This window comes from Sminthopsis crassicaudata, chromosome 3 (assembly GCF_048593235.1).
Source record: "Sminthopsis crassicaudata isolate SCR6 chromosome 3, ASM4859323v1, whole genome shotgun sequence".
Taxonomy (NCBI): Eukaryota; Metazoa; Chordata; class Mammalia; order Dasyuromorphia; family Dasyuridae; genus Sminthopsis; species Sminthopsis crassicaudata.
Genome location: NC_133619.1, coordinates 336,367,710 through 336,395,131, shown reverse-complemented (window position 1 = coordinate 336,395,131; position 27,422 = coordinate 336,367,710). Strand labels below are relative to the sequence as shown.

Sequence of the window (27,422 nt, the reverse complement as noted above, 5' to 3'; positions counted from 1 at the left end):
TGGATTTACAGGTGAATTCTACCAAACATTTAAAGAACAACTAACTCCAATGCTATGTAAACTATTTGAAAAAATAGGGATTGAAGGAGTCCTACCAAATTCCTTCTATGACACAGACATGGTACTGATACCTAAACCAGGTAGATCGAAAACTGAGAAAGAAAACTATAGACCAATTTCCTTAATGAATATTGATGCTAAAATCTTAAATAAGATATTAGCAAATAGACTTCAGAAAATCATCCCCAGGATAATACACTATGACCAAGTGGGATTTATACCAGGAATGCAGGGCTGGTTTAATATTAGGAAAACTATTAGTATAATTGACCATATTAATAATCAAATTAATAAAAACCATATGATCATCTCAATAGATGCAGAAAAGGCATTTGATAAAATCCAAAATCCATTCCTACTAAAAACGCTTGAGAGTATAGGAATAAATGGACTATTCCTTAAAATAATAAGGAGCATATATTTAAAACCTTCAGTAAACATCATATGTAATGGTGATAAACTAGAACCTTTCCCTGTAAGATCAGGAGTGAAACAAGGTTGCCCACTATCACCATTACTATTCAATATAGCACTAGAAACTCTAGCCTTGGCAATAAGAGCCGAGAAAGAGATCCAAGGAATTAGAGTAGGAAATGAAGAAATCAAATTGTCACTTTTCGCAGATGACATGATGGTATACTTAGAGAACCCCAAAGACTCTGCTAAAAAGCTATTAGAAATAATTCAGAATTTTAGCAAAGTCGCAGGATACAAAATAAATCCACATAAATCTTCAGGATTTTTATACATTACCAACACAATCCAACAGCAAGAGATACAAAGAGAAATTCCATTCAAAATAACAGTAGATAGTATAAAATATTTGGGAATATATCTACCAAAGGAGAGTCAGGAATTATATGAGCAAAATTACAAAACACTTGCCACAAAAATAAAGTCAGATTTAAATAATTGGAAAGACATTCAGTGTTCTTGGATAGGCCGAGCGAATATAATTAAGATGACAATACTCCCCAAACTAATCTATTTATTTAGTGCTATACCAATCAGACTCCCAAGAAACTATTTTAATGACCTAGAAAAAATAACAACAAAATTCATATGGAAGAATAAAAGGTCGAGAATTGCAAGGGAACTAATGAAAAAAAAGTCAGAGGAAGGTGGTCTAAGTGTACCTGATTTAAAGCTACAGTCACCAAAACCATTTGGTACTGGCTAAGAAATAGAATAGTTGATCAGTGGCATAGGTTAGGTTCACAGGGCAAGATAGTGAATAAAAATAGCAATCTAATCTTTGACAAACCCAAAAATCCCAAATTTTGGGATAAGAATTCATTATTTGACAAAAACTGCTGGGAAAACTGGAAATTAGTATGGCAGAAACTAGGCATGGACCCACATTTAACACCACATACTAAGATTAGATCAAAATGGGTCCAAGATTTAGGCATAAAGAACGAAATCATAAATAAATTGGAGGAACATGGGATGGTTTACCTCTCAGACTTGTGGAGGAGGAAGGAGTTTGTGTCCAAGGGAGAACTAGAGACCATTATTGATCACAAAATAGAACATTTTGATTACACCAAATTAAAAAGTTTCTGCACAAACAAAACTAATGCAAACAAGATTAGAAGGGAAGTAACAAATTGGGAAAAAATTTTTACAGTTAAAGGTTCTGATAAAGGTCTCATCTCCAAAATATACAGAGAATTGACTTTAATTTATAAGAAATCAAGCCATTCTCCAATTGATAAATGGTCAAAGGATATGAACAGACAATTTTCAGATGATGAAATTAAAACTATTTCCACTCATATGAAAGAGTGTTCCAAATCACTATTGATCAGAGAAATGCAAATTAAGACAACTCTGAGGTATCATTACACACCTGTCAGATTGGCTAAGATGACAGGAACAAATAATGATGAATGTTGGAGGGGGTGTGGGAAAACTGGGACACTGATGCATTGTTGGTGGAGTTGTGAAAGAATCCAACCATTCTGGAGAGCAATCTGGAATTATGCCCAAAAAGTTATCAAAATGTGCATACCCTTTGACCCAGCCATACTACTACTGGGCTTATACCCCAAGGAACTACTAAAGAAGGGAAAGGGACCTGTATGTGCCAAAATGTTTGTGGCAGCCCTTTTCATAGTGGCTAGAAGCTGGAAGATGAATGGATGTCCATCAATTGGAGAATGGTTGGGTAAACTATGGTATATGAATGTTATGGAATATTATTGTTCTGTAAGAAATGACCAACAGGAGAAATACAGAGAGGCTTGGAGAGACTTACATCAACTGATCCTGAGTGAAACGAGCAGAACCAGAAGATCATTATATACTTCAACAATGATACTGTACGAGGATGTATGCTGATGGAAGTGGATTTCTTCAACATAGAGAAGAGCTAATCCAATTCCAATTGATTAATGATGGACAGAACCAGCTACATCCAGAAAAGGAACACTGGGAAATGAATGTAAACTGTTATTTTTACCTTCTGAATCCAATTCTTCCTGTGCAACAAAAAATTCGGTTCTACACACATATATTGTATCTAAATTATACTGTAATATATTTAACATATATAAGACTGCTTGCCATCTGGGGGAGGGGGTTGGGGGAGGAAGGGAAAAAATCTGAATAGAAGTAAGTGCAAGGGATAATGTTGTAAAAAATTACTCATGCATATGTACTGTCAAAAAATGTTATAATTATAAAATAAAATAAAAATTTAAAAAAAAAAAAAAGAAAAAGAAAGGCCTGGGGAGACTTATATGAACTGATGCTGAGTGAAATGAGTAGAAGCAGGAGATCATTGTACACAGCAACAAAATTGTGTGATGATCAATTCTGATAGATATGGCTCTTTTCAACAGTAAGAGGATTCAAAGTAGTTCCAATTGTTCAGTGATGAAGAGGGCCACCTTGTAGAGGGCCTAACCTCTGGAGAAGTGTACTTGAAACAAAGATACTTACAACAAGGTGTTGACTCAGTGGAATTGATTAGATAATGGTTCTCTAGTTCACATTTATCAAGTATGATATAATGATATAATTGCTCTAGTTGGCATATACTCAGTATGCTGTAATGATGCAATTGTAAAAGGGTATTTAAGGGCTGGAGGAACTGGAGACACAGTCAGTCAGACTGGACAGACTGTGAAAGAGACAATAAAGACTTTACACTCTATTCCTGACCATCCTCATGGTGACTCTCCTGCTGAGACCAAAGGCCCGTGGGGAGGATCTCCAGAAAGCTAGCCGGACATTATACCATCTACACTCAGAAAGAGGACTGTGGGAACTGAGGGTGGATTACATAGTATTTTCACCTTTTTTGTTGGCTTTTTTTTTTTTCATTTTTTTTCCCTTTTTGATCTAATTTTTCTTGTGCAGCATGATGATTGTGGAAATATGTCAGAAGAACTGTATATGCAATGTACAATCCTAAACTGGATTACTTGCTATCTAAGGGAGGGAAGGTGAGGAAAGGGTGGAAAGAAAATTTGGAGCAAAGTTTTGCAAGTGAATGTTGAAAACTATCTTTGCATACATTTTAAAAACAAAAGGCTATTCTTAAAAAAAAAAAAAAAAAAAAAAAAAAAAAAAAAGCAAAATCAATCAACCAAAGGAAAAAAAAAAAACAACCCTATTATCTAGCCACCTCCTTTTGCTGTTCAGAGAAAAACTAATGTCAACTTAACCAAACTATCTCTTGCTATCGTGATTTATGATGATTGTCCTTATCCTTTCCTTACACGTGTATCTCCCCTAACACAGTTCTGTTATAATGATTTATGACTATCCTTTCCTTATATATGTGTAACCCTTAATATAGACTCATAGAAATTTAAACCTGGGAGGGAGTTCATTAATATGATACAATTCTAGAGTTAAACATCTGGAGGAAATCATGGGTGAAAGGGAATAAAGAAGAGCAAGGAGGGAAAAAAAGATAAGTTTAAGTATAACACTAAGAAAATTTTTACGTCAAACATGACTAAAAATAGAGGGAAGAATCTTTGGTCTACATGAACAAAAGAAAATGTTTTATAACATCTGTTCTAACTATATACCTTCTCAGCAAATTAATATATTAATATTATGAAGAGATATTTGTCCTGTTTTTAAAATCTAGATATTATGCTCAGGGGGGCAGCTAGGTGGCCCAGTGGATAGAAACTGGGCCTGGAATCAGGAATCATGAGAGTTCAAATCTGGCTTCAGAAACTTGCTAGTTGCATGATGTGGACAAGTTATTTTACCCTGTTTGCCTTAGTGTCCACATCTGTAAAATGAACTGAAGAAGTAAATGACAAACTAATCCAGGATCTTTGCCAAGAAAACCTAAAAATGGAGTCATGAAGAGTTGAAAAACAACAGAAATGACTGAACAACAGCAATATTTTGAGACAAATCCTAACAAAGAATACCAACAGTGACTAAATAAATAAAATAATGAATAAATATACTTTTATATATTTATATAACAAATATAAATGAGAACAAATAAAAACATCCTGGAAATAAGGATAGGCTAACCTAGAGGAAAAAGAAGTCACTAGGGCATGGGCAGATTATTTCCTTCCTGGTTAAAGTTTAAACAACCAAATGGAAATTTATAGTCTGTTTCCAGCTCTGTATGGATGAGGGGATTGATTGTAATTTGCCAAAAATTGCTGATCTGGAACTGAATAGGCCTACAAAAAGAGATAATCTGCTCCTTTGTTGTATTCTTTTGTGTCTTAGAGTGATACTGGACAACTTTAGCTGGTATTGAGGGTGGGAGAGGATGCATCCTTAGCCACATTTGCATTCTTAGCACTTGTAGCTCACTGTCATTCTACTTCTAAGTTTAAATTTAAGTTTAATGTAAACTAAGTTTAAAGGGAGTTAAAACTCTCCAGGGATTCTGTGCATATAAAGTGAAAGCATGGCCCAGATTTGAGAAAATGTTTTATACCATCTGTTCTTACTGTTCTTATTGTCTCAAAATATGACATCTAGTTGATTGTTAATGTGGAACATAGCAGTAGAGGCTTGTGAATGATAGTGATTTTAAGAATCTAGCTCCTCAGACTAGCTCAAAATGCTCAAAAGAGGATAATACTCAAAGTCTCTGGATATCATAACTTAAAAGTTCTATGTGCAAATTGGGGGAGTGAGTACTAAAGGGGCTACTGCACAAGTGACAAGACCAGTTGCCAAATTTTTCGATTCTAAACTTCAACTCAACTTTTATACTTCTTTCACCTTCAACAAAAGGTTTCTAAATTCTTCTTCACTTTCTTCCATCACATATGGTCTGCATATCTGAAATTGTGGATATTTCTCTCAGCAACCTCCAGGGCTAAGCCATTTTACCACTTAGCTGTCCTGCAAGAGGGATAGCAAAAAACAAAGAGAGAGAGAGAGAGAGAAAGAGACAGAGACAGAGACAGAGAGAGACAGACAGAGAGAAAGTTAAAAGGGAAAGCAAGTGAGCAGAAGTGGTGCCAATGATTAGAGGAAACAAGTCCTGGGGGGATGAATAGCAATTAGCAGGCTCTGATAGTGGAGGAGACAAAACATGACAAAAATTCAGAAGATAGAAAATCTGGGCAATATGAAAGAATAAATGGCCTTTTGCCTCATAATATCTGTTCACTCTTAAAGGAATAAGATTCTGGAAATCTTCCAAAGCAATCCCAATGAATTTTGGATAGAAAATGTGTTGGATCCAGAAAAGAACTATGGAGATTGAGTGTAAATCAACACATACTATGTTCATTTTTTTTTGTTTTGTTTTGTTTTGTTTTTTCCTCTCCCATGGTTTCTCCCTTTTGCTCTTATTTTCCTCTCCCAACATGCTTCATAAAGCAATGTGTGTTAAAAATCAATAAGTTTTTAAAAAGACTTCTAGGGATCTTGCATGAAAAAAGAGACCAACCACTATTTATGCTCCCTCTCTGTATAGTAAACTGGTGCTTTCCTGTCATGACAAGCTGTAATGTTCAGGCTAGCTTTCTGGAGGTCCTCGGAACCAGCCCTGATCTTAGTGCAGGAGGCAGGAGAGGCACCAGAAGGAGGGTCAAAAATGGAATGCCTCTCTTTCAGTCCTTTTTAGCCCTTATATACCTTATTGTAATTACATCACTACAGCATACTGATTATGTGTGAACTAGAGAACTATTACATAATTATGCTAAGTACTAAGTATATGTATACTAGAGAACCATCATCTCATCAATTCCACTGAGTTAACACCTTTATAAGTATCCTTGCTTCAAGTAAAGTTCTGCCCTCTACAACAAAGCCATGAGATAAGAGCTCTGAGCTAGTCAAATATGTCAACAAAACATTAGATTCCATAGGTTCTAACTTTTATTAAATGAAAGGCAAGGAATAGAAGCTCAGCAAAACTTTCCCAAACTTATGGAAATAACAAGACAAATGCAAAAACAAAACTCAAGTTTTCCCTCACACCCAACAAATTGAAAAATATAAAGATATGTTATTTGTGACTGAGGGAACCCCTTTCTATAAGGGACTATTGCTCTGGACTCACAAAGAGCCTTCCAATTGGTGAGACCCTGGCATGGACCACCATTTCATGAGATGCATCAGTCATACTCACTTCATTCTCAGTTCTGTTCTTCACTCTTCCCTTTTCAACTCTTCCCTTATAGTCTTCCTCCACCTACCCACAGTTTTCTATCCTTCACTATTAGATTATAACCTACTTGAGGTAAAAACTGTTTTGTTTTGGTTTTTTTTGAGCTTATATTTGTATTCTTAACACTTAGTACAATGGCCTGACATAGTGAACAATTAATAAATGCTCTATCTATCTCTCAGTTTGTCTATCTGTCTATCTACCTACCTATCTGTCTATGTCTACCTATCTATCTGCCATCTTATCTAGATATATCATGGGGGCAGCTTGACCCTAAAAAGGATCATGCTTCTTTTTGCTCTCTATAGCTCTTTATACCTCTACCCTAGTTTGGGATTCCAGGGAAAATCTCTTAATCAAAGCTCAAGTATAGCTTATGTATTATATCTAGGGTCTTCTCAAAAGAGATTAATAAGATCTCTTCATGGAAAAAGCATACTATGTACAAAATAATTATCACTTATAGGACAGCTATTTTCTCCTGCACAAAAGAAATTCTTAAAACACAAATGATTCATAAGTATACATCAACAATTTTTTTTTTTAAAGACCAATAATCCATTATACCAATTATACTTTCCTGGGAAACAAAGTGAAATTTGTAGGACTATTGAACACATATTCTTTTTTTTTTAATGATAGCTTTTTATTTACAAGATATATGCATGGGTAATTTTTCAGCATTGACAATTGCAATACCTTTTGTTCCAATTTTTCCCTTCCTTCCTCCCACCCGTTCCCCCAGATGGCAGGTTGACCAATACATGTTAAATATGTTAAAGTATAAGTTAAATACAATATATGTATACATGTCCATACAGTTATTTTACTGCACAAAAAGAATCAGACTTTGAAACAGTGTACGATTAGCCTGTGAAGGAAATAAAAAATGCAGGTAGACAAAAATAGAGGGATTGGGAATTCTATGTAGTGATTCACAGTCATTTCCCAGAGTTTTTTCGCTGGGTGTACTGGTTCAGTTTGTTACTGCTCTATTGGAACTGATTTGGTTCATCTCATTGTTGAAGAGGGCCACATCCATAGAAATGATCATCATATAGTATTGTTGTTGAAGTATATAATGATCTCCTGGTCCTGCTTATTTCGTTCAGCATCAGTTCATGTAAGTCTCTCCAGGTCTTTCTGAAATCATCCTGTTGGTCATTTCTTAGAGAACAATAATATTCCATAATATTCATACACCACAATTTATTCAGCCATTCTCCAATCGATGGGCATCCACTCTCCAGTTTCTGGCCACTACAAAGAGGGCTGCCACAAACATTCTTGTACATACAGGTTCCTTTCCCTTTTTTAAGATCTTTTTGGGATAGAAGTCCAGTAGTAACAGTGCTGGGTCAAAGGGAATGCACAATTTGATAACTTTTTGAGCATAGTTCCAAATTGCTCTCCAGAATGGCTGGATCTGTTCACAACTCCACCAACAATGTATCAGTGTCCCATTTCCCACATCCCCTCCAACATTCTGCATTATCTTTCCCTGTCATTCTAGCCAATCTGACAGGTGTGTAGTGGTATCTCAGAGTTGTCTTAATTTGCAGTTCTCTGATTAATAATGACTTGGAGCATCTTTTCATATGACTAGAAATAGTTTCAATTTCTTCATCTGAGAATTGTCTGTTCATATCCTTTGGCCATTTATCAATCGGAGAATGGCTTGATTTCTTTAAATTAGAGTCAATTCTCTATATATTTTGGAAATGAGGCCTTTATCAGAACCTTTGACTGTAAAAATGTTTTCCCAGTTTATTGCTTCCCTTCTAATCTTGTCTGCATTAGTTTTGTTTGCACAAAAACTTTTCAATTTGATATAATCAAAATTTTCTATTTCGTGATCAAAAATGATTTCTAGTTCTCCTCTGGTCATAAATTCCTTCCTCTTCCACAGATCTGAGAGGTAAACTATCCTATGTTCTTCCAATTTATTTATAATCTCATTCTTTATGCCTAGGTCATGAACCCATTTTGACCTTCTCTTAGTGTACAGTGTTAAGTGTGGGTCAATGTCTAGTTTCTGCCATACTAATTTCCAATTTTCCCAGCAATTTTTGTCAAACAGTGAGTTCTTATCCCAAAAACTGGGGTCTTTAGGTTTGTCAAACATTAAATTATTAAAGTTATTGACTGTTTTGTTCTTTGAACCTAACCTATTCCACTGATAAACTAGTCTATTTCTTAACCAATACCAAATGGTTTTGGTAACCACTGCTTTATAATATAATTTTAGATCTGGTACAGCTAGGCCACCTTCATTTGATTTTTTTTTTTATTATTTCCCTTGAAATTCTTGAACTTTTGTTTTTCCATATGAACTTTGTTGTTATTTTTTCTAGGTCATTAAAATAGTTTTTTGGGAATCTAATTGGTATAGCACTAAATAGGTTAGTTTAGGTACTATTGTCATTTTTATTATTTTTGCTCACCCTATCCAAGAGCACTTAATATTTTTCCAATTGGTTAGATCTAAATTTATTTGTGTGGAAAGTGTTTGTAGTTTTGCTCATATAGTTTCTGATTTTCCCTCGGCAGATAGATCCTAAATATTTTATACTATCGGTAGTTACTTTAAATGGAATTTCTCTTTGTAACTCTGTTGGATTTTTTTTAATGATATATAAGAATGCTGATGACTTATGTGACTTTATTTTGTATCCTGCAACTTTGCTAAAGGTGTGGATTATTTCTAATAACTTTTTAGTAGAATCTCTGGGATTGAACACATATTCTATTTTCACCTCAGAATACTATTTAGGTACTATCTGTGCAAGTAAGTTTCTCTGATAAAGGTCTTATTTCTCAAATATGTGGGCAACTGAGTCAAATTTATAAAAATAAGAGACCATTCCCCAACTGATAGTCAAAGAATATGAATAGGAGGTTTTCAAATGAAAAATCAAAGCTATCAATAGTCATAGAAAATGTTGTAAATCACTAAGAATAAGACAAATGCAAATTATAACAACTCTGAAGTACCACCTCACACCTAGCAAGTTATGACAGAAAATGAAAGTGACAAATGTTGGCAGGGATGTGGAAAAAGAGGTATAATAATGTATTGTTAATGGAGTTACAACCTAGTCCAAGCTTTCTGGAGAACAGTTTGGAACTATGTCCAAAATGCTATAAAATTATGCATACCCTTTGACCCAGAAATACCACTATTAGGTCACTTTTTCTGGTGGCAAAGAATTAGAAATATAGGGGATGCTTATCAGTTGCGGAATGCCTGAATAAGTTGGGATATATGATTGTAATGGAATACTATTTACTATTTTAAAAAATGACAAAGGTTTCAGAAAACCTGGGAAGATTCATGGTATAAAGGGAAGTTGAATTAGGAGAATATTATACACAGTAACAGCAATATTGTAATTCAGTGATTCACAGCAGTTCCAAAGGACTTATGGTGAAAAATGCTATCCACTTTCAGAGAGAAAACAAATAAATTTTGAGTGCATTCTAAAGCAAATTTTTTCACTTTCTTTTCAATATTTTTTTTTCATAACTTCATATGACATTGTATTTCTTGCCTTCTGAATGGGTGTGGGAAAGGGTGAAGAAAGGGTGAAAATTTTTAATGGAAAATAATTTTTTAAAATGAATTGCAATTCAGACAACTCTGAGGTACCACCACACAGTTTTCAGATTAGCTAAAATGATAGGAAAAGATAACAAAAAAATGTTAGAGGGGATGTGGGAAAACTGAGACACTGATACATTGTTGGTGGAGTTGCGAATTGATCCAAACATTTTGAAGAGTAATTAGAATCTATGTCCAAAGGGCTGTCAAACAGCATACCCTTTGATCCAAAAGTGTTTCTATACCAGTCTTGTATCCCAAAGAGATCATAAAGGAGCAAAAGGGACCCACATGTGCAAAAATGTTTGTGGCAGCCTTTTGTGGCAAGGAACTGGAAATTGAGTGGATGCCCATCAGTGGGAGAATGGCTGAATAAATTATGTCATATGAATGTTATGGAATATTATTGTTCTATAAGAAATGATCAACAGGATGATTTCAAAGAGGCCTGGAGAGACTTACATGAACTGATGTTAAGTGAAATGAGCAGAACCAGAAGATCATTGTACATGGCAACAAGAAGATTATATGATGATCAATTCTGATGGATGTAGCTCTTTTCAACAATGTGATGCAACCCAGTTCTAATGATTTTATGATGAAGAGAGTGATCTACACTCAAAGAGAGGAATTGGGGACTGAGTGTATTTTCACCATTTTTGTTGTTTGCTTATTTGTTCTTTCTCATTTTTTTCCCTTTTGATCTGATTTTTCATGTGCAGCATGATAAATGTGAAATATGTTTAGAAGAACTGCACATTTAACATATATTGGATTACTTGGTATCTAGGAGAGGGGGTAGGTAAGGAAGGAGGGAGAAAATTTGGAACACAAGATTTTGCAATGGTGAATGTTGAAAATTATTTTTGCATGAATTTTGGAAAATAAAAAGCTATTATTATATACATAAAAAGAAGTGATGAGTGCAATAATTTCAGAAAAGCATGCAGAGATCTCTATGAAAGAATGGAGTGGTAAAAAGGCCAAATCAGGAGATCATTGTATACAATAATGGCAGTATTATTTTAAGAGCTACTTTGAGCAATCAAATCAATCTGTTTGCGTCCATAAAAAGAACTCACACACATATGTATGTATGTGTATATGCACACACACACACACACACACACACACACACAGATTTGTGTCTGTTAGTAGCTATCTCCAATTTTGGGAAGGAAGGGGGAAAAAGGAAAATTATAGGGTAACTTGATTATATACTTGAAAGGAACAACAAATTGTACATAATGGATCTGCAATTTCATGTGCTATCCTTTCTTTTGGCAGACCATTTTATTATGGAAATGCTAGTTTGATTTCTAAAGTTCAGAATAAAATAAATAAATTTTAAAAATAAAAAAAATTAATTGCAATACTTTTTGTGGTAATAATGAGATAGAAACAAAATAGGTGCCCATTGTTGATTAGGGAAAGGCTAAACAATTATGGTACAACAATGTAATGGAATATTTCCATGCCACAAGAATAGGTGAAGATGAAGATGAAGAATTTAGAGAATCATAGAAATATTTATTATAGGATGAAGTAAGTAGAGCCAGGAAAATAATATGCATGTCTATAACACCGTAAACAAAGAACAATAAAATAAAACTGAATGCTCCATAATTGTGATGACCAAGTACAGACCCAAAGCAAAGTGGGAAAAAAAATCCTCCCTTGGTTCATTATAGAGTGATTGACTATGGGTATGGAATATTTAGTACATGGTGATGATGAAGTGAGATAATGGTTGACCTAATTTTTTTCCTCTTTAAAAAAAATCCTGATACATAGTAATTGGAGAATACCTAAACAGGATGTATTATATAAATATAATAGAATACTATTGTGCTTTAAGAAATAACAAGTAGGGGCAGGGCAGCTAGGTGGCACACTGGATAGAGCATCAGCCCTGAAATCTGGAGGACTTGAGTTCAAATCTGATCTCAGCTGAACACTTAACACTTAATACTTCTTAACTGTGTGACCCTGGGCAAATCACTTAATCATAATTGCCTTAGCAAAAGAAAAAAAGAAATAACAAGCAGACTAATTTCAGAAAAACCTGGAAAGGCTTACATGAACTGATGCAAAGTGAAGTGAGCACAACCAGAAAAACATTATACACAGTAATAGCAATAGTATGTGATGATTAACTATGACAGACTATTCTATTCTCACTTATACAATGCTAACTCAGCCATACAATGATCCAAGACAATTCCAAAAAACTCATTAGGAAAAATGTTATTCACATCCAAAGAAAGAACTGATGGAGTCTGAATGCAGACTTAACCATACTATTTTCACTTTTTTGTGTATGATTTCTATTGCTTTGTTGCTTCCTTCACAAAATAACCAAAATATAAATATTTTACATGATTGTACAAATTTACCTATATCAAATAATTTATTTTCTTGGGGATGAAGGTATTGAAGAAAAGAGGGAAAAATTTGGAACTCAAAATTTTTAAAAAGTGAATGCTAAAGTTTGACTTTGCATATAATTGGAAAAATAAGTTACTATTAAAAATCTTGTTACATGGGAAGCTTACTAAGTAGTAGAAAGGGTTATATTTGCCAATAAATCAATTAAAATGCATAATAGAAATGAAAATTTTTTTTTTTTTGGTTGTTGTTTGTTTTTGTTTTTTTCCTGATTACTAAAGAGAACATCCCAAAAATCTTGGAAGGTATTAAATTTTCAGGCTGCACCAAAATTTTTGGGACACTGTATAATTTACTTCCTACATTCCTAAATTGAGGGATTTTTTTTTTTACTTGGAAGCCAAATTAACACTTCTTGACAAGAAAGAAATATACATCATTGGGTTTGAGTTTCAGCTCTACCATTTACCAGATATATCACTTTGTAAGGTTATATTTATCTGTTTAATACTTGTCTAATTTAATTTGATCTAGTCACTTAATCTCAGTTTCATCATTGTAAAATGAATATAATCATGTCTAACCTATTTGTTTCAAAGGATTATAGTGAGAATTAAATGAAATAATGTAAGAAAGTACTTTGTTGCAAAGAATTATGTAAATGGAAATTATCTTCATGGACATAAATGGAGTTGTTTACATATTTTTTGGCAATAACTCAAAGCAGTTATAACCATCTAAAATGTTTTTTTTAAATTAATAAAGATAATTTTCCATTGGAAAACTGTTAAGGAAATAATTATAATATTTAATTTCTAGCAAGAAAATTTAGTGCAATATTGCAAAAGAAAGAAATCCAAGATTGAAATTTGGACAGTCTCACCCTAAAGAGCAAAGTTCAGAGAAAAGTTTTTATAAATATAGCATATTATCTGAGCTGATTTATTTTTTTTGCTGATAAGTCAAGTCTTCAGAACCTATCTCCTAGATTCCATTAAAGGGTAACCCCAAGGAATTTGGAGGTACAATTTCCAGTAATATTGTCTCTTGAGCCAATGACTCCATTTCTGCCATGAATTTCAATTGAGAATCATTTATTAACCATAATTATCTTTTTAAAAGAAACATTTACTAAGGTTGTACAGTAGGAACAATTGATACTAAACATTTCTCCCAAAAAGTCTGTAAAAACTCTCCTACCTGTACAGGCAAAGTAGGCTCATGTTTAGAGACTCTTATATGGCAAAAAGTAACAAAGTTCTTGCTTGCAAGAAGTATTTTTATCCTCATTGTGAGGTACTCAAGAAGTTCCCTTATGGTATTGTGGATTAAGTGACTTAATATTTGTAAAGTGCTTTGTAAATCTTAAAGCTACATAAATACTAGTTGTTTTTGTTATGATATAGAGTCTTTCCCGAGTTCTTTATAGAACTGTGAATTTATATTTCTGATGTGGATCAAGTATTTAGCTGTTCCAGATTTGCTACCAATATGCAAACGGTAAAATGACCACACATAAGTATTTTCAATGTGCTCCTATGAAAAATATTTATATATGTTGTAATGGAAAGCATATTGGACCCAGAATAAAGAGACCTTGGTACTCTACTACTCGTTAAATGTTAATATTTAATTATTGTTTGAATCAACCTCTCAGAGCATCAATTTCTTCAACTATAAAAAGGAGATAATAATATTTGCATAACTAGCTCACAGGGCTGTGGCAAGGAAAGTATTTTGTCCACTTTAAAGCACCATACAAATCTGTTATTACTGTGCATTCATCTGCTCTTTTGGCTTTAATGAGCACCTCTATACAGATAGATTCCAGTTTTCTTTCTCAAATCCTGTCCTTTTCTCCTCAGCTTCAAATCCCTAAAATTAACTGACTTTTGGACATTTTTACCCAGATAACTAAAAATTTAACTTGGCCAGAATTAAAATTGTTACCTTCTCTCAAAAATGATTCTTCCTCCTAGCTTCTATATTTTTGCTGAAACAATAATTCTTTCAACCCTTTCTATTCTTATTGTCACCATCTTTTGTTGAAGCCTTTGTTATCTCTCCAAGTAAGAAAAATATTTATAATCTTCCTCACTATTCTATTTTAAAATCCTATCAGCATGATATAGGAAAAAGGGAATAGATTAGCTAAATGAAACCTAAAGGTCAGAGACATCATTAGTCCAGTATTGAATAAACCCAAGAAAACAAATAAACCCAACCAATGGCTCTTTGACAAGAAATGCTGAGAATGCTGAAAAGCATTTTAGTAGAAATTAAGTTTAAATAAATATCTTACATTCCAAAATAAGTTTCAAACTTAATGATACATGTAAATGATCTTTGACAATAAAGCCACATTGTTAAGAAAGCCTAAATTTTTCAGATCCATAATTCTAGGGAAAAAAATTGTAACCAAATGAGTGATAGTGGAGAATCTAACAGACATTGATTATATAAAAATTTTAAAACATTTAATCAACAAAAGCAATAGAAACAGAATAAGGAAATTTAATTAGAAAAAAATCATTGCATCAAGTATATTTGATAAAGATCTGATATCCATGATATATGGAGAATTTATATACACATATAGAACAAGAAACGTTTTCCAATAGATGATTAGTCAAAGCATATGATCAAAAGTTTTCAAAACTATAAATTATCAACAGGGTATAAAAAATACTCTAATTCCTAGTAAGAGAACCCTAACCAGTGTATAGTAAGGAAAAAGGCACTGGGAAACAGAGTAGGCCAGGAAGACCCAAAAGAACCAGAACACAATAGTTAAGATAACTATTGATAATGAAGAAAGACTGAATCCTTTATGTACCTACACTTATTTTTATTGTAGTTATTAAGTTGTTTCAGTCATAGCTGACTCTTCTTGATCCCATTTGGGATTTTCTTGGTAAAGATACTAAAGCGGGTAACTATTTTCTTTTTCCTGAAGCATACAGGGTTAAATGACTTGTCCAGGATCATATTTGTCTAGTAAATGTCTGAGTTTTAAATTTGAACTCATCTTCCTGAACAATCTTTCTGATTCCAAGCCCAGTGCTCTCTCCACTATTTCACTTAATGGGACTACATACATAAATAGTACATGCACACACACACACACACACACACACACACACACATATATACATACATATATATACACATATATATGTATATGTGTATATACAGCCAAGTGTCAAATAAATCCAAGAACACAAACCATAAATCAAAACCTTTCTGATATTTTGCCTTTATCCAGAAAAATTAGAAAAATTATAATAACCAGAAAGAGTTAATGTTTCAGGGAAGCAACTTATTTACACAATGTTGGTGATAAATCTTAGTTCCTTGAGAGAAGAGATTGTTTCTTTTTTATCTTTGTATCTCCAATGCCATCTGATATACAATTGGTGCTTAATAAATGCTTGTGGATTGATTGGTGGAGCTGATTTAATCACATTATGTAAGGAAACAATTTGAAACCAGGCAAAAAAGGCATCTAAATTGTTCATAACGGTTGACTCCTGTTAGACACATACTTCAAAGAGATCAAATGTGGAAAAAAAAAATCTTATGTATACTTATATATTTAAAACAGAACTTTTCGTAATAGCAAAATTAAAAAAAAACTTTAAAAACCAAGGGAGTTGCCTGTGGAAATGCTTAATGAATTATGATATATGAGTATAATCAATTTTTGCACAGTAGGAAATAATTATGGGCAGCTAGGTGGCACAATGAGTAAAATATCAGGCTAATGTCAGGCTTGACATTGGGAAGACTCATGTTCTTGAGTTCAAATCTAGTCTGAGACACTTAATAGCTGTGTGACTTTGGACAAGTAACTTAACTCAGTTTCCTCATCCGTTAAATGAGAATGAGAAGGAAATGGCAAATTACTCCAGTTTCCCTGCCAAGAAAATCCTAAATGGGGAAGCTGAAATGATTATACAACAGGAAATAATGGATTTGAGGAATTCAGAGAAAAAGAAAGTTTTATTTGCCTAATAGAGAATGCAATAAGAACTAAGAGAACAATATATATATAATGATCACATTCATATAAAGAAAAAAGCATTAAAATACATCAAAATTTTTGTTTTACAGTGACTATTGCTGATTTCAAAACACTGAAAATAAAACATGTCTCCCCTTAGTGAAGGTGGCAGACTGTGAGTGAAGAATAAGACCTATAGTATCTGATGTAATTATTATTATAGGAGGACTATTAAGCTGAGTGGAGAATGAATTGGAGTAGGGACAGATGAGTCTGAGAGACCAACCAGGAGACTGTTGCAGTAGTCTTACAATGCAAAGAGGCTTAAGAGGTAAAAGGCATGCATTATGGTAATTGCAGTGTTAGAGAAAAAAAAAGCATTCACTATGATAGAAAGCACAAGGTAGAAATGACAGGACTTAATAATTGATTAAGGTTGGGTAAGAGAGAGAAGTCATCAAGGAAATCACAGTAGTAGGAAATTTAGAAAGTGGGAAGGGTTTTAGGATACAGATAATAAATTCAGTTTGGGACATATTGAGTTTAAGATGTAAATGAGACATCTGGTTCAAAATGTCTAATGGACCATTGAAAATGTGAGACTGGAGGTTAGATAGGAATGGTCAAGTAGATCTGCATAGAAATAATAATTGAAATAATGGGAGCTGATGAGCTCACCAAGTGAAATAGTATAAAGAGAGAAAAGAATAAGGTCCAGGACAAAGCCTTGTGGGATCCCCATGGTTAGCATATGTGGATGAAGATTCCACAAAGGTGCTGGAGAAGGAGGGATCCGACGTATAGGAGAACTAGCAAAGTAATGTCATGGAACCTAGAAAGACGACAGTATTGAGGAGAAGAGGGTGTTTGACACTGTTAAAAGCTGCAGAGAAGTAAAGGATGAGGATTGAGAAAAGACCATTGGATTTGTCAATTAAGAATCCACTGTTAACTTTTGAAAATAGACTTCAGAGTTAAGAAGGGAGAAGAAAGCAAGTGAAGGCACCAATTGTGGATGGCTTTCTCAAGAAGTTTAGCCACAAAGGGGAGGAGAAATATAGGACAATAGTTAGTAGGGATGGATTTGGATAGATGAATCAAGTGAGGGTTTTGGGAGAAATGGGCATGTTTTATACTATAGGGAAGAAGTTAGTAAACAAAAAGGTTGAATATAAATAAAAGAGTGGGAATGCAGAAGGAGCCATCTGTTGGAGAAGATAGGATGGAATGGGGTTCCTTGTGCTTGTTGAGGAGTATGCTTTGACAAAGAGAAGATTACCTCACAGGAATAAAGAAGGAAATTGTGGCAGACAAAATTTGGGTAATATGAAATAAGGGATTGGAGAGAAGTAGGGCTCTTTGTGAGTAGTTTCAATTTTTTCAGTAAAACATGAAGCAAACTAAGAGGGTGGGGGATATGTAAGAAGCTTGAGGAGAGATGAACAAATTTGGAAAATTTATTGTGGTGAGTGGAATAGTAGATTGATTAGGGAGCTGTAAAACGATCACCTTATTGCAGTGAGGTACCAGTTAAAATTATGTAACATAAACTTATGCAAGAGTCTCAACAAACAAGGAGATGAGATGGGAAAAAAATAGTTGGCAGTGCAAAGGTGATGGCCTACCTGAGGTACTGAGAAGTCCTGGTTAAGGCCAAAGAACAGGGTTTGGAGCTACAAAGCACAGGTGGAATGACAACAGATTATGATCAGATAAAGGAATTTCAGAGTTTGAAACTCTGGTACTTAACTCTAAAATAGGGCTTTGCTTTGTGAATGTCCAGATCATCAAAATGGAGGAACCCACATGGGAAACACTGAGGCCCTGAAGACAATCTGCATTTCCCTGTCCTGTGGGTAGGAGGGCCTGCTTTCCATTGTCTGTGTAGCTGGAACAGGTGGAATTTTTAAAACCAGGAGACTGGGACTGTCATTGTCTTTCCAGCTATGTCCAGGAAGGGTAAAGATCCTGTCTTGTCATCCACAGCATAGACACTGTGAACTGAACTGAATAAGGGAAAACATTCCCCTTCTTCCACCCCTTTTAAGTCTTGTAGCCCTGAAAAATGGACTTGGGCTTTTAGTTTGGTCTGTTTAATTTGTCCTTTATAGCTGCAAGCAATGGTATTTCCACCTGACCTACAGTCAAGTCACAGTGACCTTGGAGGTAGGATTTCAGGTTGGATGTTGCTGTCAGATTAACAAGGAAGCATTGAAAAGCGTGGGACTTGGGCTCAAGGAGGATTTCAGACGTGAATTTGGTATGACTGTGCTTGTTGTTATTCAGTTCTTTCAGTTGTATCTGTCTCTTCATGACCCTATATGAGTTTTCTTGGAAAAGATACTGGAATGGTTTGCCATTTCTTTCTCCAGAGTTCATTTAACAGATGAGGAAACTGAGGCAGACAGGGTGAAGTGATTTGCCCAGGGTCACATAGATAGGAGGTCAGATTTGAACATGAGTCTTCCTGACTCCAGGTCCAGTACTCTCTTCTCTATGCCACTTAACTGTGCAGACTGGGCCATCTAGGACTGAAACAATCTGTGAATGATTTCCAGAAATATGACAAACAGGGTATACAGCATTTACACAAATATTCAAAAGTAACAAATGCTTGTTGAGTAGGGGACTATTTGTCTTGGCATACAGAAATGCAAAAGACAAAAAGGATTCATAAACAGATAAGGCATTTGCAGAGATCTGTAAACATCTTTCAGAGGCAAATTGAACTGGGGTTTGCCAGTTGTTGTTGGCAAAGTTCTAAAGCCAGTTTAGATCTAATGTTGTGATGAAATAAGTCACTGCACGGGGCTGAACATTTAACAGAGGAGAAGTTTACTTTGCCCTAAACACAGATGTATATACACCAAGGATACAGGGGAATTTAGATTCTCTGGACAAGTAACCCCTTCTCATCCCCATTCAGAACTCACTTCATCAGTCAGTCATTAGGGTGGATGCATCCACCCTCTAGCACTCTCCAAGTCTGAGAGATGGTGACTACATGTGGCTGAGTTGGGTCTATCCTCCAGACTAGTTGCATTAGGGAATCTGGGTCCAAACATTTCATGAATGGAGAAAACTGTTTTAGGGAAGTCAGGGAAATTTTGTCAAGAAACCTTTGGATCCTTAGCTAATACATGAGTTCCTATATAGGTATCCCCAAACTCGTAATGTGAACCTTTAGAATGGATTTCTCTTCCAGCTTCCAGAAGACAACATACTTTGTAGCTTCTGTTCTAGCAATTCCTTCCCATTAGATGTGCACTTTTTGAAACATTCAACAGGAAAGCACAAATCTTCTGCTATCTTATATAATATAGCGTTAGTCCCTTACTGGTTCAGGGGGTAACCCTATTCTCATTCCAAGAGGTATATTGCTTTAGAAACTCTTCTCTCTCTGGGCCAGGTTCCCAAATTCTTGAACCTGGAGTTACTTGAGGCAATCTCCAGATGTTTCCCAGGATATCTCCCTTCATAGCTAGGTTATTTGTATTTGTATTCTTCTTAGGAAATTATACTCCTTTTCACAGTAGTTGGGAATTTAGGAACACTCAACACAAACCTCTCTCTCAGAGCTGTGTGGATAAACTCTGTTTCTGCCACATGCACCTATAGGAACTTTTGAAACTCAATATTTATTGAAGCTGCTACTATCTCTTGGACCTACAAAGACCACATTCAATTCTCTGGTGTCTGATGAAGGGAAACAGAAAGGCAAAAGATCAGGAACTCTCCCGACTTTGTGAGTGAATTCATTTAGTTCATGTGATTCTTCCCCAAAGCAGCTATTATCAAATTCTGGTATGGGGGGATGAGAGGCTGAGAACAAAGGGGTGGGATACAAAACATTACTTAAAGAATCCAGGTAAGCTCTGTAGAACTCTGGTTTGCCTTCCTCACAGGAGAAATGACAAGAATTTTTCTTCTCAAGAGTACTAGTCAACCAGATGAATGGGATGGGTGTGGGAGGAGGCATACACATTACTAAAGCTCATCTCTTAAGGGAGAAAGAGAAGAGAATATGTTGCTAGACACATTACTAAAGCTCATCTCTTAAGGGAGAAAGAGAAGAGAATATGTTGCTAGACACATTACTAAAGCTCATCTCTTAAGGGAGAAAGAGAAGAGAATATGTTGCTAGATAAGTTGAAACACCACTCTCACATAGACCATCATCTCCCCTCAGTCTCCAATGGATATCTAAGAGCCTCAAGAATAGTTGTGCTACCCAAGCCACCAGGCCTGCCTCGGGCTCAGTCCCTATACAGTCATCATTGAGAAATCATTGTGGAGAGACTCCCCCTTTTTTTTTTTTTTTTTTTTTTTTTTCCCAATACTGCCTCAACAACTGCTGAGCAACTGAGACCACTGGTCCTGCTTCCAGCCTAGCCTCCCCACTCATCCAGGGAAGAAACTCCCGGAAGGAGCCAACTAACCCAACAATGAAAGAGAGGAGAGAGAAAGACTGGGGGAAAGAAGATGATGAAGGAGAAGGAGAAGAGAGAAGAAAAGATCAGCAGCTCGTGTCAGGCATTTAACTTAAAACTATGACAGCCACCTTGACAGCAGTCTTCTCCCCTCAGCCGGAAGAGTGAGCCGAGAACTTTGGGAACAGCAATGCTGCTAGCCCGATCTCACAGCCCTCATTCTGGGAAGAAACCAATCTCTGAGAGGATGTAGCCTGGCAACTACTACTGAAGGCTCTGCAGCCACTAAAGGCCCAGAAAGCAACATTCTTGTTACTAAAGTGCTAGAGTCCAACTTCAGATGTGATTCTATCAGTGGAAGTTACATTAAAAAGGAAACATTACCATCTGCTTTGCAGCTGCACTCGAAGCACCATCCTTCCGTCTGCCTCGAAGCCGAAATCTTCCAGATGCACCGTTTCATCGTTTAGAATGGGAGCATCTTGAGAACAAGAAGTTTTGCTTTTCCATGTGCCCACCCAGTGCTTAACTCCGAACTTTGCACTTCCTAATCACTTAATTCACGGAGGAGCAGCCCCAGGCCAGCCAATCAGTCTGGCTGTTCTTGACACCGAATCTGAAACGATCATGGCTCAGAATACAAGTAATGGGCCTGAGATGCTCATCCAAGGTCCCAAACAAAGGCTCCTGGCCCTGACCACATCAAGTGTCAGCCTAAGTCAGAAGCAACACTGTACAGAGAACAAAGGAAGCCCACAAAAGGCTGGTTGCGGCAGGCCCTCTGGGGCCCAGCCCAAATCCATGAGCCCTAAACCCAAGGCTCCCGAGGTATCCCCAGAGCGCTGGCACAACGCTCGGATTCACAGCGGCGCTTTCTCAGGTGGGGGGAGGGCGGCGGCCTGCTCTAACCAGATTCCCCGGCTTTTGTTTATTTTGGGATTTTCCTATCGGAATCCAGAGCTCCTCCTGGCTCTCCCGGGTTCTGGATCTCTCTTTCCTTCTCCACACCTCCAGGGCACTTCTGACACCGGCTAACATTTGGCTTGGATGGGTTGCCGGGGCGCCCCTATTTCTGGGACCCTCCTAAGATGCATTTAGATTTCCTCTTCTCCACCCTCCCCACCCTCTCCCACCCCTCGAGCCACTTTAGTACGGAACGTCTGGGCGGGAAGGACCTAGAAGTCACCTTCCCTTCTTAGGTCTCCCTTCCCCGCTGCTCTCCTGTCCCCCAACAAATGACAGATGAGGAATCTGAGTCAGTTTATTAAGAGTGGATGGATGGAGAAATGAAATTAGAAATAAAGGACGCCGATAGGCATGCAGCAAAGAATGAAGAAAGAATGGAAGGCACGTTTTGTTTTGTTTTTCCCCTATTAACATCAGTCCGACTCCTCGAGAAGAAAAAGGCTCAAAAGGAATGGAGACTACACCGGTTGGGGGAAGGAGGAGGTAGCATGGGGCCCTGCACAGGGGTTGCTAGGAAGGGAGATCAGGGCTCCAAGTGCGCGGCAGAGGCAGCATCCAAAGGGGAAATGGGAGGGGCGCCAATTTTTCCTTAGCCCGTCCTGCCGGGATCGGCCCGGGCTCCTGTGCCGGGAGGCGCCAGACTCCCGTTAGGATATTCCGTGGAGCACGCCGGGTAGGCACAGATGCAAATCACCCCGCGCTTAAAAAAAAAAAAAAGAAAAAGAAAAAGAAAAAAAGAGAAAAGTCCACCTCCGCAGTTGAGTGTCCGTGCCGGAGGCAACCAATAAAGGTTTTTGAATTTGAAACGGAAAGAACCCGCGGCGAGGTTACCGAAAGCAGTCCGCCCAGAGAGGGCGGGTCCGGTCGCTAAGGGGGCTGGCAGAATTGCTTACTGAGGCGGGAAGGGGGAGAGGGAGTGGGAAGGGCTGAGTGAGACGCCTGCGCAGAGCACATGGTGGGGCGGGAAGGGGCGGGGCCCCTGCAGAAGGAGCGGGAGGCGGGGCGGGTAGCGCGCTTGCGCGGAGCGTGCGGCGGGGAGGGAGGACTTGTGTGTCTGTGTTGTTGTTCGGCGGCGGCGGCGGCGGCGGCGGCGGCGGCGGCGGCGGCGGCGGCGGCGGTAAGATGGCGGCGCACGGGGGCTCTGCGGCCTCCTCGGCGCTGAAAGGGTTAATCCAACAGTTCACCGCCATCACGGGTAAGAGACGCGGGCACGGGCAAGCGGAGAGCGGGCTCGGGAGCGGGCAGCCGAGAAGACCCAGGCTTCCCCCCTCTGTCCTCCCGCTCCCACTCCGAGCTTCCCTCTCGGCTCCCGCCCTCCCTCCGAGGCGGCGGCAGCAGTGACGGGGTCCCGGGGTGAGGGCGCGGGCGCAGCCCCTCCCCAGCCTCGCGCCCTCCTCCCCCCGTCCTTCCCCGCCGCGGGACGAGGACGCGGGGATTTGCCTCTCGCCCCGGGGAGCCGGCGGATGGGGCCTGGCCGCACTGGGCGAGCCGGGGCCCCGGGGGTGGAGGGAGGGATCGGGCCCTGCACCCTGCCGGCCGCCGCCCTCAGACTCTTCTGGCCTCGCAGAGGGGTCTACCCCCACCCCATGCCTCGCCACGGCCGCGCCACACCGGGAGGGCGGCGGCGGCCGTCCTCCCCCGGCGGCTCCCCAGAGCGGCCCCTCAGACTGGTGGGGGCCTGGGCCCCTGCGCCCACATTCCCGACCCCGGCTGGCGCAGGCCTCCGCCGAGAAGGTAGTGGGGGAGGGGCAGCGGCGTTAAGGGGGCGGGGGGGGGGGGGAGCGACGACCGGAGAGTCAGGTAGCTCTCCCGGACTTGGAAGTAGAAGGGCAGCAGCTAACAACCTTTCCTCGTGGGACCCTGAGCAATGTTGGGGTGCCATGAACCCCCCCCCAACATAGCGATGTAAGGATAGGGATGATGGTGATGCGGCCTTGTGCTGTTCTGGGAAGGCATGGCCGCTGGAGCGTCTGCAGAAAGGGAACCTTTTGCAGTGACAGTATCCGCAGCCCCTTATCCTGGGTTCTGCTGTGGGGTTGCACCTCTGAAAAGGACACATTCGAGTCCTCTTTCCCCGGGGGATAAGAGCCATTTGCCATCCTGCCTACGGTCCCTGTCCTGTGCTTTTCTAAATGGTGCAGAACTTTTTTTTTTTTTTTTTTTTTTTTGCATGAGTTATTAGAGGGGGCGGAGCCAACGAGGAAGTTCTCTGTAAAGTGATTTGAGGGAAGAGTGACTCCATGTGCCTAAGTGCAATTTAACAGTTTTAGTGATTTTTTTTTTTTCTCATTTTGGAAGAAGGTCAGACTTAAGTGTATATATTATCCGTGAACCGGCTAAAAAGATGTTTGCAATATCGAAAATGTGTTTCTTAAGGACACCTATGTTGAAGCTTTAAATGTCAAACAGGATTTTACTGCTAAGAAAAAATGCCCATTGTTTTGAAATTTGGAAATTATCAAACAGGTGTTTATAGTAAATTTTTGAGTGCTTAAAATTTTTTTTTTTCCACATTACGGTTTGGTTATAGAAAAGTGATTCAGATTGTGTTTTGTGCTATTACTTCAGTTTTGTAGAATTTGTAAATGAAATAAGACTAAGAATGAGAAGTTATGTACAACTATACTGTAATAAATATTTGAGAAAAGTGAAATGCATTTTCAGATATTTTTTTTTTTTTTTTTAAGTATTTTGAAGGATTGTACATACTTAACCTATATCAGAATTGCTTGTTGTCTTGGGGAAGTAAGGGAGGAAGGAGAAAAATTTAGAACACAAAAGACATACAAAAATGAATATTGGAAATTGTCTTTATCTTTATTTGGAAAAATATTTTGAGACTAAAATTGGAGATAATGTATCTTAAGGGTTTGCAGACTGTTGTGTGGGTCAGGTCAGAATTAATGTTACTCAGCTAAGTAAAACAATGGGTTAAAAAATGGAAGGACTTGGAATCTGGAAGATTTGAATTTAAATCAGGCCTCTAAGCTAGATGCTAGAGTTGTGATGGTGGGCAACCTCTGTTTCCTCATCTACAAAATGGGGATAATAGCACCTACCTCTTAGAGTTATTGTGAGGATAAAGTGTAAAACTCTTTGAAGAATTTACAGAACTATATATAAATGCTAGTTGTTATGAGGTCCAGGAATGATTTGATCTATTAGTCATTTATTTATTGAGATTATGTACTATAGTAGAAAGAGTGATAGTTAAGACTTTGTAGGACATCAGGCCCTGTAACTTAATAGTGGCCTTAGGTAAGTCATTTGACTTTAATTTCCTCATCTGTAAAAACTTAATATTCTCTTCTAGGTTTTGTTTAGTTTTGTTTTAGAAGTGTTTTTTAGAACTTAGAATAGTTGTCAATTGTAGATGTTATCTAGATAATTTTAGGTGTTTTTATTTCCTGGGGAGTTCAAAGTGTTCTTTCTCAACATCTTTTCTAGCACCGTTTTAGTTATAGATAAGTTACAACACATAGCAATTTCCTAAAAGGCTGGAGGATTGACGTCTGTTGTCTCTTAATCTAATAAATATAAAAAACTATTGTGATGTGAAAGGACTTTGAAAAGTCAGAAATACTATACTAATTTAATGTTGTTAAATTGTGATATTTAGTTATTATTTCCCAACTGTGATTGTTAGATCCTTCTTTAATTTAGACTGTTACCAAGAAGTTGACATAAATAGTTGTATTTAACCAGTTCAATTTAGTTTGATCCTGTATGTATCAGAGGTGTGATTTTTAAAAAATAAAAATATACATTTATTGTATATGCATTTATTGTAATAAGGCAATAATTTCCATTAGATATTGAGTAGTAAGTAGTTTAAAAAACAAAATAAATTCCCCTTCAAAACTTAAAATATTAATTTTTGTATCTAACCCTTAGTCTTTCTTTTCTTGCTGCTGAAAAAAACAGAATAGCTAGTATTTCTTTTTAAAGGCTTCTTAATTTGTAATGATTATATTCAAAAGAAGAAAACATTTAACTTTAGAAACCATATTGTCACTTAAGTAGGCTTACATATCTGGACTGCCCGCATTATAGTTACCTTTTCCTTACCCCTTAAAATTGGTCCTTAGGTCATTTATTGTCAAGAAAATGACCTAGTGACAATGCGTAGTCTTTTGTGATTTGTAAAAATTTTCTTGAAGTTATATGCTTAAGATAAAAGAAATTAGCTGAACAAGTATAAAATAGGGAATGTGAAGCATTTCATATGAAAAAGATCTGGAGATTTTAGATGATTGCAAACTTAATATGAGTCAATGTGACATGGCTGCCAAAAAATTGATTAGAAACATATTAAATATATATATGTAAAATAACAGTCCCTCTGTACTTTGTGCTGGAGTATGTTTAGAGTGTTATATTGAATTATGAGTATCAACTTGTGTGAGAGGTGTTGAGATGGATTGTGTTTAGAGGAAGATGAACACAGTTGTGAGGAATATTAAAAACATATGAAGGAATTGAGAAGATTTGTAGTCTATAAAGAAAAGACTTGATAAAGTGTAAGTTTCCTCTTTTATAAATGGACCTCATAGAATTGTGAAGAAAACTTTACCTCTAATAAAATTATTATATCAGCTGTTAGTAAAAACCAACAGGAAAAAAAATCCTGTTTAGACTCTGAAGTTGGAACAGCCAATTGAGCTTTCGTGTGTGTGTGTACACACACGTGTACATGTACACATATTGGGCAGACAGTCTATATGGAAAAGGACTGGATTTAATTTGGAAACTTAAGGAAGGCGTTTCAAGCTTCTCCATGAAACCAACGTTCATACTTCTTTTGTTTTCAAATTTTTATTAATGATCACCGTCATTTCCAAAAGTACCTTCTCTTGATTCCTCTGTAAGGAGTTATCCTTTATGACAAAGGACTTGTAATTGAATTTACAGATTGCCTTAATCTCTGAAGAATTAAATTTACAGGTCTCTCAAAGTTCAATGAAGAAAGAGACATGATGGGCATAAAAGACTGGTAATATTAAAGAATTTCATAGGAGAAGCAAGGTAAAGGATATAATTAGAGAGCTGTGATGAGGGCAAAGAAAAAATAAACCAGTTAAATAGTGAGTGAGGAGTAGTATTGCATAGCCCAGATGTTCCATTGATGTCTACTATTTATCAGTAAATCCCCAGCATGTTGGGTAAATCCCTTGTATTCCAAGAATTGGACAGACGTGGGTGTGGCTGGGTTAATAATCTGCACTATTGGTGACAGTATGCACCTGTGTATTTCTGAATCTGTTAAATAAGTGTTATGGGAAAGGAAATTAACTTTGTTAATTCTGCTTGTCTCCAGGAAAAACTAGGATTAGCATATATGACTGATGT

The 27,422-nt window shown here is 37.2% G+C and overlaps 2 protein-coding genes across 2 annotated transcripts in view; one reads left to right on the top strand and one right to left on the bottom strand.

Moving 5' to 3' along the window:
* LOC141561646 (uncharacterized) overlaps nt 1–27,422 on the bottom strand; it is a 612,565-nt gene that overhangs the window by 465,865 nt on the left and 119,278 nt on the right. The gene's annotated exons all lie outside the window — the stretch shown is intronic.
* UBXN7 (UBX domain protein 7) overlaps nt 23,079–27,422 on the top strand; it is a 44,629-nt gene continuing 40,285 nt past the window's right edge. Inside the window, exon 1 of the mRNA XM_074301524.1 lies at nt 23,079–23,268. Coding sequence (XP_074157625.1) covers nt 23,196–23,268 — 73 coding nt within the window. The 5' untranslated portion in view covers nt 23,079–23,195. The remainder of the gene's footprint in view (nt 23,269–27,422) is intronic.